General features: G+C 39.1%; 1 protein-coding gene across 7 annotated transcripts in view; it reads left to right on the top strand.

Moving 5' to 3' along the window:
• The window catches only part of RAPGEF6 (Rap guanine nucleotide exchange factor 6), a 133,860-nt gene that overhangs the window by 91,592 nt on the left and 26,610 nt on the right, over positions 1-15,658 (top strand). For 4 of the 7 annotated variants that reach the window (XR_012837794.1, XM_075766808.1, XM_075766805.1 and 1 more), the window contains 11 exons: positions 77-241; positions 2,446-2,553; positions 2,911-3,114; positions 3,843-3,951; positions 5,936-6,179; positions 6,529-6,686; positions 7,726-7,740; positions 10,084-10,324; positions 11,439-11,822; positions 13,921-14,132; positions 15,022-15,145. Coding sequence is in view for 6 of the 7 variants with exons in the window: in XM_075766808.1 (XP_075622923.1) it covers positions 77-241; positions 2,446-2,553; positions 2,911-3,114; positions 3,843-3,951; positions 5,936-6,179; positions 6,529-6,686; positions 7,726-7,740; positions 10,084-10,324; positions 11,439-11,822; positions 13,921-14,132; positions 15,022-15,145 (1,964 nt within the window). In the remaining variant the exon portion in view is untranslated. Of the gene's footprint in view, positions 1-76; positions 242-2,445; positions 2,554-2,910; positions 3,115-3,842; positions 3,952-5,935; positions 6,180-6,528; positions 6,687-7,725; positions 7,741-10,083; positions 10,329-11,438; positions 11,823-13,920; positions 14,133-15,021; positions 15,146-15,658 lie in introns of those variants that run through there. The other 3 variants (XM_075766809.1, XM_075766807.1, XM_075766811.1) reach the window with 2 other exon arrangements.

Here is a 15,658-nt window from a genome sequence, read left to right as displayed (position 1 = left end):
GGTTTTATGTTAAGATACTCTCTAGGCAGAGGTAGTGACAAGAGATATCGGTTATTTTTTGCATTTAATTTTTAAGGCAACACCTGAGCGACTCATCATGCACTTAATAGAAGAACATTCTATTGTGGATCCAACCTACATTGAAGATTTCCTTTTAACGTACAGAACGTTTCTAACAAGTCCCCTGGAAGTTGGAAATAAACTCTTGGAATGGTTCACAGTGGACAGCCTCAGGGATAAGGTTGGTTTGAGTCTAAGAGATTAGTATTTTTTGTGAAATTGTCTCCAGATTGATTCCTTTTTCTATTGCTGATAAACTAGGATTACACTCTATAGCTATTTTATATGAACTATTTTAAAGCAAAGTATTTATCACTAGTATCAAGAAAGGATTCTCCAGTGTGTTGTATGCATGGTGTGCTATCCTAAATTAAGTATAACACTGCTGCTTTTCTGCAGAATGAGATAAATACTGTTTTCTATTTAATTTACAGATGTAAATGCCAGTTTCTGAAATCCTTTTTCACTAAAAATTCAGGAAAATTGTGTTCATGATCTCTTGGACATACCATCTTTTTTTTCACAACAGCATTGTGCTTGTCTTCCATAATTTTCTACCGTAGAGCTTTTCAGTGTATTGAGCATATTTTGTTTGAGCAGCTTATTACAAACGCTGTACTTAAAATAAACTCTGCTCAAGACAGGTGCAGTTGATAAAAATGCTTCTGTAAATAGAACCAGGTTCAACTCTATGTAACTGTATGCACATACATGTGAAAAATGTTCATAGTCTGGAACTTGTATCCACGTCCAATTTATTGAAAATTATTGCAGTAAAATTCTTAGCCAACAGTTTTATGTGTTCTAGCTTTGAACTGAAGGAAACCAAACAGACTATCAAAACGCTCTGGTTTTTTGCGTAGCAAATTCTCTCGGGTCTTTTGCTGTGGTTACTGCTTCTCTTGCCTTTTTCTATGCTGTTCATTTTGGCAACTACTGTATTTTAAGAAAAGGAAAGTAAAAGAAAACTGTCTCAGCAAATAAAAGAAATAGTTTATTTTTAGAAGAGAAACTGCTGTAGATTAACCTTTTTTAATAACATGGATGGATAAAACACTTGTCAGACTGACTTTATCATGAATGGTAGTAACTGTGTAGCAAATACAAAAGCGACCTGAAGATTTGACTAAAAGTTCTTAAAGTTTTTTATTATCATAGAATGGTTTGGGTTGGAAAGGACCTTAAAGCCTATCTAGTTCCAACCCCCCCACCATGGGCAGGGACACCCTCCACTAGCCCAGGTTGCCCAAAGCCCCATCCAACCTGGCCTTGAACACTGCCAGGGAGCCAGGGGCAGCCACAGCTTCTCTGGGCACCCTGTGCCAGGGCCTCAGCACCCTCACAGGGAAGAATTTCTGCCCCAGATCTCATCTCCATCTCCCCTCCTTCAGCTTCAGGCCATTCCCCTTGTCCTGTCCCTCCCTGCCCTTGTCACCAGCCCCTCTCCAGCTTTCCTGGAGCCCCTTCAGGGACTGGAAGGGGCTCTGAGGTCTCCCCGGAGCCTTCTCTTCTCCAGGCTGAACCACCCCAACTCTCTCAGCGTGTCTCCATAGCAGAGGTGCTCCAGCCCTTGGATCATCTCCGTGGCCTCCTCTGGCCTCACTCCAACGGCTCCATGTCCTTCTTGTCCTGGGGACCCCAGAGCTGGACACAGTACTGCCAGGGGGGGGTCTCATGAGAGCAGAGCAGAGAGGGAGAATCCCCTCCCTTGACCTGTTGGTCGCACTGCTGGTGATGCAGCCCAGGACACGGTTGGCTTTCTGGGCTACCAGTGCACAATTCTGGCTCATGTTGAGCTCCTTGTCCACCAAGACGCCCAAGTTCTCCTCAGCGCCGCTCTCAATCCATTCTGTGCCCAGCCTGTAGTTGTGCTTGGGATTGTCCCGACACACGTGCAGGACCTTGCGCTTGGCCTTGTTGAACTCCATGAGGTTCACACGGTCCCACCTCTCCAGCCTGTCAAGGTCCCTCTGGATGGCATCCCTTCCCTCCAGCGCATCGACTGCACCACACAGCTTGGTTATGACAATGTACTTCCTAGAACTTCCTTTAAGGAGATCGTTAGGATGCTTTAAAAAGATACATTTTATAAACAGCATAAGTAAGAGTTAACTGAAGATGGATCTGTGCACCAGTAAGTACCAGGTGATGTGGCCAATTAGGTACAAAAACGTTTGGTTTATTATTTTTCATTTGTTTCCACAAATAAAGGAAAAGAGAAGATAATTTCAAGTGTAAATGTCTTCTGCTTCTGTTTGTTAACAGTGTCAGTAATGTCATGTCTTATTCTGCCATGTCCTTGTATTCTTCTTTGCTTATAGATTAAAGCCTACAGGAGAAGAATCATAAGTTCCTTTATATATATGTTTTTCTTGTTTTTTACAGGTTACCAGAGTGGTCTTACTGTGGGTGAACAATCATTTTAATGACTTTGAAGGAGATCCTGCTATGACTCGATTTCTGGAAGAATTTGAAAAGAATTTGGAAGATACGGTAGGAGCAAAAAAGAGTGACTGTCGTACTTCCTAATATTACAGGTTTTCATTTTCCAGTGTGTTACCAGTGACTAACATGTTGTAGTCTGTAAGTCTAACAGTCAATAGATGGCTTTTAACATGGACATATTTGTTCTTAAATATACATTTAGAGATAAAGCCGATATAAAATAGTACATATGGCATTCATGTATGTGTTTTTGCATTACTGCAAAAGACAACAAGGTTTTTTTACTGAGATTTGGATACATGGCATCATAAGTCCTTTTTCTGGCACTCAGGGTTTTTTTTTTTTTACTGCTGTTTTTCTAGTAAAAGAAACGTTGCGCTCCATCTTGTGTCTTTGCTGTTACAGAAAATGAAAGGACATCTCAGATTGCTGAATATTGCCTGTGCTGCCAAAGCAAAATGGAGACAAATTACCCTGCAAAAACCTTCTAGAGATTCGCCACTGTTTTTCAGCCTCCTTGGAGGAAGCGACAAGGGGTTTGGTATTTTTGTAGAGACTGTGGAAATGGGCAGTAAAGCAGCAGAAGCTGGACTCAAGCGTGGTGATCAGGTAAAAAGAATAAAGTTCATATAAAATATCCATCTCTTATTTTATTAAAAAAAATTCTGGTTCAACCAACTGTAGTGTTTCCAACAAAAAGTATATGCTATTTACTAAAAGCAAACAACTGGCTAGTTTTCTATTGTGAATGCCACGGTTCAGCTTCAGTTTACTATTCTATTAAATAGTTCTCAAAATATTTAAAATACTTAAATGCTTCAAAAGCAGAATGGGAAAAGAAGCCATATGGTGGTTGTTTCAGGAAACTTTCTGACCATAATTATGGTTAGGTTGAAGCTATCAGATTGTTTTGTTGGATTGATTCCTACCTGGTGTAACTCATCCCCGTTATCGAGGCTGGTGGAGCAGTGACAGTTCATACCAGGTGAAGATCTGGCCTTTGATGTAATATCAAAGTAATATCAGTTCTACGGTTCCTGATCCACCAGTTTTGATTCGGGTGGAGTTCCTAATGGGAGGAATGTCATGGTATCACAGAAAATAAATTTGATTAAAGCATTTGTCAGGGAGAAATGGAGGTCCTGCCTTGTGTACAGGCTAGAACTTCACTGACATGATGGAAATGGTTATATTACAAGGAATGTTTTCATTCTACAACTGCTGTAAAGATGATGTGATAACTTCTGGAAAGTTCTTACTGTGCCTATACTATCACCTTTGTATTTGTCTGTCATAAACAGTTATTATCCTAATAGTCCAATTTTTATTTCTCAAAGATAATGGAAGTAAATGGACAGAATTTTGAGAACATTACCTTTGTAAAAGCTCTGGAAATCTTAAGGAACAACACTCATCTCTCCATTACTGTAAAAACAAACATTTTTGGTGAGTAGACTTCATATATAGTGTATTTTTGTGTATGTGAAGAATAACTCCAGTCTTCCTGGCTTTAGAAGTGCAATAGGATTCCACCTTTTTTACCCAGCTTGCTCTAGGAGTGAAAAGTTGTGCAGAAGTCCCCTCGTTGTGCCTCCATTTGCTCAGATAAGTTCTTGTGTGCCAAGGGCCGCACGTTGGGTGGCACAAAGCCAGCGTAGCCAGCTCTTTACTCCCTGAGAAAGCCTCAGATGACTGTTTAAGCAGCTTTAGTGTCCCTTCATGCGATATGGCTGAAACAGAGCCAAGGGATCTGGGCCAAAATATTTTTGCCAAGAAACAGGAAAAATGTAAAACCGGGCTTTGGTAAAACTTTTTATAATGGCTGTAAGAACGACAGGATAAATTGCCTTTATATCTAAAATTGAAAAGGGGATATAAAAAGCAGTATGACATATAAATGTTGGCTTTTAATTGTCAATGTGAAAATAAACACATAAATACCTCTTTTAAAATCTCAGTCAAACCATCTGTTCTTTTTCCATAATCCTGTTCAGGCAGCAGAATAACCATAGCTACAGAAAGAACGAGGCTGCGCACAAGGCAGCTCCTTCTCGGTAGTTGTATCTGAGACCATCTGATGGTTTCCTTACTTTCTTCCTCCAGTTAGCTGCCCTTGTTCACAACTGATTTTCTTTTCAATTATTATTTTCTGTTTATCATTGTGCAGGTAAAAAGTTTCAAGATCCTAGCAGTTGCTTATTAGCATAATTAAAAAAAAAAAAGCATAAAAGAACCACGGTAACCAGTGGTCCAGACTAATGTGAATGACATAAAATAAAGCATAATTGTAACTGAGGCAATGATGGATTGTTCATTTGCATTATAAATGTAAGCAACATACGTTTACAAGTGGATTCTAATCTCTTCTCTTCCCGCTAGCTGATATAGTTTCAAGGTGATTTCTCTGATAAATTTTAATGAATTCATGTCTTGAAGCTTTTTTCAGCAGTGATACTTATTATCCTGTCTTTTTTAATTGAGTGCTAAGTGCCTGGTGCTGACAATGAGCAAGTCTTGTTCTTATATTTGAATCTATACTGTGAAGGCTTGTAGCCTTACATTTTATTACATAATAGAAATACGCAATTTGACTGGGACTTTCCATACACAAAGTCATGGTTGCCTTGTTCATAGGGACAATCTGAGTAATTTGCTCTGCACAGTTCTGCGTTTTCCCGGTATCACCGTGTTGTTGACAGCAAGTACTGAATTTCTGACTCGAGTGATTTCAAAAGATTTTTAAAAAAATAATTTGTATTGATAAATCAATTTGAACAATTTGTTTTCACCTTTTATATGTGGGAAGAAACCCAAAGAACATAAACACTATTTTTTCCATGGAATTATACCTTTGGGAATGTCAGTATTGGTAATAGACTGGCTTAGTTTGACAAATGGAATAGGAAATTTGATGCAGCTTCTGTTCAGTAGTATTACTAAAAAACAAACAAAGGCAGTTTTGGAAAATATCAGTCTGTCTTGCAGTTGTTCTTGAGGAGGCATCTGCACTCCATTACCTAAAACATGCAGACAAAAAAGTCAATAAATACATAGAGCTGATTGTCATGAAAGCAATGTTTCCTTATTATCTGTCCAGTAACGATAGACTAGATCTATTAAATTTGCTGTGCTATGTGCTAATTTCAAAAGTAGTTAGGAGAACGCTGCTATGCAGAATGTTTGATGGCTTTTATTGAACATTTCGGGGTTACTCTTTCTACCAAGGTACCCTAAAGCAAAACTTAAATGGGAAAAGACCCACACCCTTAGAATAAAAAATTAAAATGCAATATATCGCCTGGTTTGTAACTCTTTGGTTCAGTTTTTCTGCAGGGATGTGGGAAGCAAAAGGTTTGAGAGGAAAGAAGAAATCGCTGTGAAGTTTTAAGTGTGGAAAGGTAAATCACAATGATCGTATCTTCTCTTACAGTGTTTAAGGAGCTGCTCTGCAGGATAGGACAAGAGAAGAATGGAATTCCACATATTCCAAAAATTGCAGAAAAGAAAAACAACCGTTATTCCATCCCAGATATGCCTGGAGATGTGGAACAGATGTTTCCCCATGAAAAAGGAAACAAGAAAATGAAAGCAAACACTGTATCTGGTGGGAGAAACAGAATCAGGAAAATCTTAGACAAGACCCGATTCAGCATCTTGCCTCCAAAACTGTTCAGGTTTGTCAGACTCTTCTGGTCAAACAGTAATTGTTTCTTATTAAATTGTTATATTTTACTTAGTATCTTCAGTCATTATGTCCATGTTGCTTATGTTTAAAAAAAAAAAAAAAAAAAAAAGAGAAAAAAGAAAAAAGCAAACCTGACCCATAAAAACAGAATAAGACCAAAATATCTTTTCTCTCCTGGTGAACACTTTCAAACATGCTTTTCCTCTGCCCTTGTTTTGAAAACCTGTCTACAATGTGTAATTAAAACATCTGAGTGCCATTATTTTTCCTAGTTTGATTCATCCCAAGATGATCATAAGGAGTTTAATGCACATAATTGAAACAAACGTGTTTTGCAGTGACGGCAGCGTGAGCCAGTCGCAGGACGACAGCATTGTGGGGACTCGGCAGTGCAGGCACAGCCTGGCCATCATGCCTATTCCGGGAACGCTCTCATCCAGTAGCCCTGACCTCTTGCAGCCTACAACTAGCATTCTGGATTTCTCTAATCCTTCAGGTAAAACAGCGGCATTAGCTTGATTTGCAGGTTGGTTACAAGGCAGCTGGTTCAGGAGGAGAGTGAGATCTCTTAGCAGCATCAAACATGCCGAGTGCAGTTACCCGTTTATCTTGTGGCCCTAACAGGGCCAAACTGGAGATTTGCTGACAACCCAGACTGCCTGAACCTCTCTTGCCTGCTTTTTTGGTAATGTGAAACTTAGCTTCTTTTTACAAAGCAATGCATTTTGCCACCTCTGAGTGTATCTGATTTGCTGGAGGTTACCAGAGCTGTGGTGGAAGCGGATTGTCCCTGTCTGCACCTTCCTCTTCTGCCATCCCTTCCCGATACCAGCATTCCTGGTGATTTGACTTGTCCCTCCACAATCTTTGAATATATATTTCGAGCAGTATTGTGAATAGCACAGGACTGCTATGGTACCAACGCAGTGACATTAATGTTTTACAAACTTTGTGTATTCAGTTGTATGTCTGAAAAACTGAAAATGTTTTGAGGTGTGTAGTCTCTACTTTTAGGAATGCAGTTTATGGGATGGCTGCAGGGAGGTATTTGTTGTTATATGCAGCTGCCCGTAAACATCAAGTCAGAATCATGTTTCCTTATTTCAAGTGTAAGTTCTGTGCATAATTACATATTCTATAAAATGCCTTGTGGCTATGACTTACATTTATGTAAACGCGCAGATTTCCTCTTTAAAGGTAATGTAAATAGACGTATCAGGCATATGTATCTGTAGCAAGTAAGTTCCCTTTTTACTGCAAATCCAGATTCTTGCTGTCTGCTTGAGAGCTACACACATGCTCTCGAAGAATCTTCGTTTAGTATTATACAAGTAACTGCATAATATAAAATGTGGATAACTAGTCCTTCTTACCTTTATTTTAAGTTTACTATAACAAATATGCCATCATTTTTGAATGGCAGAGAAAACCAAAATATTTCTGACAGTGTACTACATACTCTTGATAAGTTTTGTAAATACCTAAATCTGGATTTGGTGTTGACACAGTTTTTTTTCTTTTTTTCCTGCCCGCAGCTGTTGGGTTTTACTGTAAGTATCCTGATGTGTAGCATCCTGAAGACCTTACTATTGCATGGCTTGCCTGTTAAACTTAACACTTTTGTCCGTTGCATTGACATAGTTACTACTGTGAGGGCATTAGATGGTCACGTGCCCCGCAGCCTTCCCTGTAATAAACCAAATCCATAGGTTCTCGTTACGAGCACAGTGCTGTGCTGAGCCCGACCTGCATTTTACTGCCATTTCTGCCACCGACACACTGAATGCCCTTTGGCAGGTTACTTCCTTTCTCCGTGACCTTGCTTTAAAGGAATCAGGTTGCTTACATCCCTTTCATATAAACCCGAGTTTGAGATTATAACGTAGTTTGAGATTTTGGTTGTTCTTTTGTTGAATTCTGTATAGCTAAAATTTTCTGCATGCAGACTTGAAATGTGTTCTGTGTTGTAGCCGCAAGCTGAAGCATGCATAGGAAAAGAACTTTTATTAAAATGTTTACCTGCTTAAAAGCAAAGACTGCGAAGATAGACACGTGCTTGTAATACAAGTTTCCCATTGCCTGTCACTTAGAGGTTACACTGGTTTGGTTGCATGGTCTGTTCCCCCCCAAATTACATTTCAGTTTTGATTTTATGCCTTGACTGTGTTCTGATTTTTAGTTATGTTAATAGCAAGATATGGATGTTTGACTCTTCTGTTGATTAATTATGATTTTTATGAGTGCAGGCATTTCCCAAATAATTCAATATGGCATTCTCACCACTTTCACTCTGAGATGAGTACGTAATATTTATTGTTCCCTTTTATTGCCCCCATTCATGTACTCTCAGAGCTTTTCAAATTCAACTGCTCCCCAACCATCGATGTGACTATTCTGGTAATGTGGTAGTCATAATAATCAAACAGTAGGGCTAGTTTTCAGTTAGATTTTTTTTTTTTCCTAACACCTTGTTTCCTCCCATTTTCCAATTTATTTAAAGCTGCTGTTGAGGCTTCTTTTTTTTTTTTTTTTTTTTTTCCCCTCCAATGGGGCCAACTTTTGATGCAGGATCATAAATTACTTGCTTTTTGCTCAGAAATTCCTGCTTCTTGGCCCCATAACACCATTAACTCCTGATGCAAGAAAAGGTAACCCCAAGGTCACTGCCCCATTAGAGATCTTCGTTTTTTCCTTATGCATTGGATTTTGACAGGGAAAATTAATGTATAGCGATGGGGTAAACAGCATGTAAAGCTCAATGTGCAGCAGGAAGATTCGCCTGGCAGAAGCGCAGTGCGGGTGCTCCCCTCGGGTGGCAGGTCACATACCTCAGTCCATGGATTTGGCACTTCTTGCTGCTGTTAAAAGGCTAGTCAGGTAACAGCAAGAGAAGCGAAGGGCTGTTTTGGAGGCCTTTGCTGTGATAACAGCCCTTCTCTTCTCCCGCTGGGAATCTCTGCTGCAGGAGTTAATGACACATCTGCCTCCGACGTGGTTTTGGAAGAGCTGCAGGCACTGAAGATGTGGCTGAGGGCTCAGCAAGAGCCTCCCGCGTTCTCCGGTCTGCAGAAAACTTTTGAAGTTTTAGTCTTCAGAGTTTAGGAAGGGGAAAAACTGTGCTTCCCTGAGTGTTACATTAGTGTGCACTCTGACTCTTGACATTTGTTTCCAATCAGTTTTATTTTGAAAATCAAGCCTTCTGTAATAGCTAATGGAGCGAATTACTTCCAATCATCAAGCTGTAGACTAAACGTGTGTTTCTTTAGATATTTATTTCCTGCTGTAGGCTGCCTCAGATAAAGCTGTTCTCTAATGCATTTATAATACACAAAATGTGCTATAAATAAGCAGACTCACCAAAGAATTAACTGCTGGCAGCAGCTTAGTTCCTTCAGGGTGAGAGTAAAAGTTTGCAGCTAGTTCTGGGAGCAAGCAAATCTCCTTTCTGCTTTGTGTCCTCCTGCCCGCAGCCCTCCCACGCGTGCTCGATGGCTTCCCTTCCCCAGGAAGGGTACCATGGCACTCGCGTTTGTTCCGGCTCTCGCAAAGACAAAAGGGCCAGAGAAAAAGCGACGCTGCCAAAGTTTGAGACACGCTGAGAAGGACAGTGCACAGCTTAGTAAATATCTTGGTGTCTTGTACTTTGATTGTCATCATGGGATGATCAATTGATTGAGTTGTAGAAATGCAGAGAGGAGAAGAGTCCTCTTTTTCCTATCAAAGTTGAGGGAAATGACTGAATATTGTAATGAATATTAATCAAGTCCAGCATGGCTTTTTTTCTTGCTAGCTGCTCTTTGTTTTCTGGCTATCAAATGAGACAGTAAATGACCTTGTGTCTTTTCAAGGGACAAGTAACTTCATACATTAAAGGTGTCACTCTGTTATTTTAGATATTCCGGATCAAGTAATTAGAGTTTTCAAAGCAGATCAGCAGAGTTGTTACATTATCATCAGCAAAGACACTACAGCAAAAGAGGTTGTGAGTCACGCCGTCCACGAATTCAACTTGACGGGAGCTCCGGAGACCTACTCCCTCTGCGAAGTGTCGGTCAGCCCCGAGGGAGTCATCAAGCAACGGAGACTCCCAGATCAGTTCTCAAAATTGGCCGACAGGATTCAACTCAACGGACGGTAAATGGACCCTTGTTGTGATTTTGGATTTATTTGCCTTTTAGGATTGAAACATCTGAAAGAAGCGTTGGGGAGGGATGTTTTATTAAAATAGACAGGTGTCTATTAGAAGAATAAGCAAGTAAATGTCAGTAACGTACACTTCCCTCTCCTCTTTTCTTCCTCGTTCCACCTTCCTCTTCTGCACCCAAAAAACCCTTCTCCAAAGCTGCAGCAAGCTTGCTTGATGACAGCTAGATGTCGAAGATCAGGATAACGTATATAGGGGCTTACACTTAAAAAGGAAAAAGTTACGTTTCTTCTGACGCTTTCCACGTGTACTTCAGGATTAAAGCGTACAATTAATTCCTTTCTCAGTGATGTCATGTTGCAATGAACTGATACTAACCTGAGATAAATGCCTCCATTTTTATGTAAGCTGCTATGAATGTTTCTGAAATGTTAAGTGCTGACCTGATCCATACTACAAGAAAGTTTATTAAGTAAAAAAAATTCTTTAGTCGTCTTTGCTAGGCAACAGAGGGAATTTATGAGGAGTAAACTTTTGTATATCTGAAAGTGATCTGCTTGGGACTGTGGAAATGAATTTTTCAGATACATTTTCGTTTCCTGAATACTATGTGCTTCATGTAAATATTAATATGCCACACTAAATTTATGTAAGAAACCACACTCAATTTGTGTAAGAAATGGAGAAATACATTAATGAGATTTCTCAGGACTAATGCGTATTTAAAATGTTATTTCACTGCTGAATTTACAACTGGAAAAGTAACCGACCTTTTTCTGAAGGTAAAAGCTACAGCATATTACTGAGTACAGTATAGAAGGTATTAGCAAAGCGGTAGATTAAAACAGCTTTTGAAACTTTTTTTTTACTTCCATACTGATGATATTTTATACTAGCTGAAGTACAAGGTTATGCTGTCCCTTCCTGCCTCTGTCTTTGCCTCTTTGACACTGGGTTGTCAACACTACCCCAGAAATACTCTCACGTAAACGCCCCTGCGGCGTCAATAACATCCACGTTGATTGGTATAGTTCAATGTCTTTGTGTTCACAAACCCTCTGAAGAGCATCTCTAATGTTTTATTGTAACTCAATTATTCTTCAGGTATTATCTAAAAAACAATATGGAGACAGAGACATTGTGCTCAGATGAGGATGCTCAAGAGCTACTGAGAGAAAGCCAGATTTCCCTCCTACAGCTGAGCACCATTGAGGTCGCCACTCAGCTTTCCATGAGGGACTTTGAATTATTTCGCAATATTGAGCCTACAGAATACATCGATGACCTTTATAAGCTGGACTCCAAAACAGGAAATGCTCACCTGAAGCAGTTTGAGGATGTCATAAATCAAGAGACGTTCTGGGTTGCCATGGAAATTTTAGCAGAGCCCAACCAACTCAAAAGAATGAAGATTATTAAGCATTTCATTAAAATTGCCCTCCACTGTCGAGAATGCAAGAACTTCAATTCCATGTTCGCGGTTATAAGGTAAAACACTTCCCGTTTGTCAGATCTGATTTGTGCTGTCAAAGGCAATTCCGTTAATCCAAACGGAAGGAAAAGGAATAGGAATACCCTGAACAGATTACCTACTGATGGTGCCGGGTGGTTTTAGGGGAATTAGCAAGCTTTTCAAAAGCCAGCCTGTACAAAGAGATGTATTGTCGCTGCAGTCTTTTCCTTCCTCAGCCTCAGCAGTTCAGTCTCATTGCGGTGGTTGATGTGACCGTCTCTTCTTTAGCTGTTACCTGGCAGGGGAAGAGAAGATCTGGACAAAAGCAGTGTTTGATTGATGAACTGCAGAAGCGCGCCTGAACATTGCTGTCATTTTCTGTGATTCTGGCACCCAATTTCCCTTCTTTTTTCAGTCATTGTTACTTTTTCAGTGTGCACTGAGTCATATCTGTGATGATGAAATTACTTTATTTCTTCCTTTCATTGTAAGGACTTCCTCAAATCAGTCTTGTTTTAGTTTAATTTTCCTTTTCATTCTTTTCTGTCATCTGCTTGCTTCTCTATTATTTTTTTCTCTTCATTCGCACATTTAGACTTTCTCTTCCGATTTATACTAGATGCTGATACTTTAACAGCATGAGTTCAGCATTTTCTTTATTTGCAATTATCTTATACCCAGGTTTTACTTGGGGGGAAAAAAAATAATAAAAAGCACTGTGATTCATCAGACAAAGATCTGGATTGGTGCTCTACCCCAGCACCAGCACTATCTCTGAAAATACCATTTTTAAGTATTTTCTTCCCTGTCTAGCCAGTTTATCAAATGGTATTGGCTTCTGTTTAGTCATACATTAAAGAGTTCATGAATTTCCTTAAAGGATACTGGGCAACCTATTGGGGCTGTTGCTACTCATTGCGTGGTGAATACACGTGTAATACTGAATCTGAGTCCTGTATTCTGCTTCCTGATTTCTCATGGTTTCTTGGAGGTGGAGAAATGACTCTCTACTTCTCAGTTCAGTCTAATCAGGGCATGACTGAAGTGGTCTTTGGTCAAAAAAAAAAAAAAAGGCAAATAAATTAGCTTTTGTTTTACCCTTATTTCCAGACAAATATGTTTTTGTTAGCCTATGCCATAGGGGTTCTCTTTCTTGCCTTGCCTTGCATATCGATATGATGCCATATGTTTCATGAACTAGGAAGATAACTATCCTAATGTAGCATGTAAAAGAGGAGCTGTGTGGTGGCATATGTTTGATTTTTCACATGAGAGAAGGCTTTGTGGTTTGAAAACAGCATGGAGAGAAATCTGTATTAAAAAAACCAAATACAAAATAAGTTTTTGAAGCTTTCAGAATGAGAAAAAAATCTTCCTGGAATAGCAAATTCTGTAATTTTAAGATTCTGGATATAACTTACCAGTTCTGCAGCTACAAGGACTTTGCAGTCGTTGCAAAATTTGTTGAGCAAAGTTGGTGATGCATTATAATAGGGAGAGTGGATATATTCTACTTTTTAATTTTTTTAAATTGCATCCAGATAATTCTGGATATTTTTTTTTTTAATTGCGTATCCAGATAATTCTGGCTATATTTTTACTTAATGAGAAAGAGGTCAAAATAACAACTTGTAGCATATGTGCTGCTTCTAATTCTCGGTCTGTTGGTGCTCGTTTACAAATGCTCCAAACATTCTCCTCTTAAGCCTTGCCACTCTTGCTTGGGATAAGCCGTGCGCTGTTCTCACTTGCTACTGTAGGCTGTATGCACCTCGTTAATGTTTCACCCTTTTTGTCCTTACTGCGGTATACATTTTTACAGGAGAGTAGCGGTTCTTAAATTAAATGGGCATCGGTACTGTGTTACAGAGAGATTGTTTGGCAGGCTAACTTGAAATTTGTACCTTGTGAATAGGAAGCAGTCATGATTTTACTGTTCTCTTTTTCACGTGCTCACAAGAGTGAACAGCAGAGGTTTATTGCGATGGACTTGCAGCCTGGCATTCGCCCAGCTTTACAGTTAACCTTGTAAAAGCTATTTTTAATCCTTAAAACAAAAACCCAACCCTTTACTTTCTTATGAAAAGTAATGATTCTGCTAACAGCTAATACTGTGATGTGTCTGCCTTACAGTGGGTTAAACCTAGCACCAGTAGCGCGTCTCAGAGGCACTTGGGAAAAGTTACCGAGCAAGTATGAAAAGCACCTCAGAGACCTTCAAGATCTTTTTGATCCATCTCGAAACATGGCAAAATACCGCAACATCCTTAGCAGCCAGAGCATGCAGCCTCCAATTATTCCACTTTTTCCTGTTGTCAAGAAGGATATCACATTTCTGCATGAAGGTAATGTCAAACGTAGAGAAATAATAAACTAGGCATTGAATATGCTTTAGCCCTTTCTTCAGCACTCTGTGATTCAATACACGTCTAAAAGAAGCTGCCACCAGTAACATGCTTTTGATGTGTCCTTAGTAGGAGTAAAATAAAATAGAACTCTGAATGCATAATGGAAGAGACTGATCCTAGACAAAAATTAAAAATTAAATGCCTATTTTTAATATTTTAAAAGCAATGCTTAATCTTCATCAGCTGTCCTAAGGTTTAGGGTGGAAGAGTAGGTGAGTGTGCTAACTGGTAGTGACACCACTTCAAATATATCGCTCTTACAAAAACTTGTTGCTGCAGTGTTTCTAGGTTTTCATTCCATGTTGTGGCTTTCAGACAGCTACGATGATACAACACCTCCTACTCTTGCTTTCAGCATTTTCAAGGGGTTTTGTTTCAACCATTCCATTTTTTTCCTTTTACACAATTGGTTAAGGTGGTAAGCATTTCCAAATGTGCCCGATTCTTGGTTGCGATGTTTCAGAACTATTTGAACTAGTTTCAGAATGTGAAGGCTCTTGATGTCCAATATTTGTGATGTTCTATATTTACATTATTTTAACATCTATGCCAATGAATTTGGGCTTAGTTCACTTACTCCTTTTTCCTCCTACTAATACTCATAACTTTAGAAATAGATTAACAAGAGGAATACTAGGTAGTCTGAGTGGGTCTGATTGTCATTTGTGTTTTGCCAAGAGTTTCCTGTTTTCTTGCTATTTTGAGTAAAGCAGTTTTGTTGATGGAGAGGCAGAAAGGGAGGAAAGGTAATGTGGGGTACTTAGGAACCATTAAAAAAGTATTTCTGACTCTCTTTTTTTTATATCTATGTGTTTCAATATTACAGGAAATGATTCCAAAGTGGATGGCCTGGTAAATTTTGAGAAACTCAGAATGATTGCCAAAGAAATTCGCCAAGTTGTCAGAATGACCTCAGCAAACATGGATCCGGCTGTAATGTTCAGACAAAGGTGTGCAATTTAGAAAGACAGTAGGATTGAAGGTGTCTCAGCGTGGGTAGGGATCTGGGTTTGTGTGTGCATCACTATGTTAATACTTCATTGTGTAGCTTCCCATCGACATTTACCATCAGCACCGCAATCTTTATCAAATTATGGCAATACAGTTGATGCTTCTGTAACCTGCTTTTAATGACTACTAAACTAATTTGTCATCTTTAAAAAGCAAAGAAGAATAGGTTCTAATTTTAATGATTCATATTTTTGCTAAATAAAATGTTAGTATCAGTAGAGTTTTGGGAGAGGTGTAATATTAGGGAGAAAATCATACATATATAAAAAAAGCACATAAATCACCCACGTATAAATCTGAAATGTTGCTTCAAAACAAAACTCCACTGATAACATAAAAAAACAACAAAATATTTTTTATTTGTTCTAAACACAGCTTGCTCCACCTACATAATGCTTGCTGTGTTCAGGCCATAAGCAGGTGGAGGGTGTTTCCTTGTGTTATTTTTTCTT

Source organism: Balearica regulorum, chromosome 14 (assembly GCF_011004875.1).
Source record: "Balearica regulorum gibbericeps isolate bBalReg1 chromosome 14, bBalReg1.pri, whole genome shotgun sequence".
Taxonomy (NCBI): Eukaryota; Metazoa; Chordata; class Aves; order Gruiformes; family Gruidae; genus Balearica; species Balearica regulorum.
The sequence above is the reverse complement of the archived record's forward strand: the minus strand, read 5'-3'. Positions and strand labels throughout refer to the sequence as shown.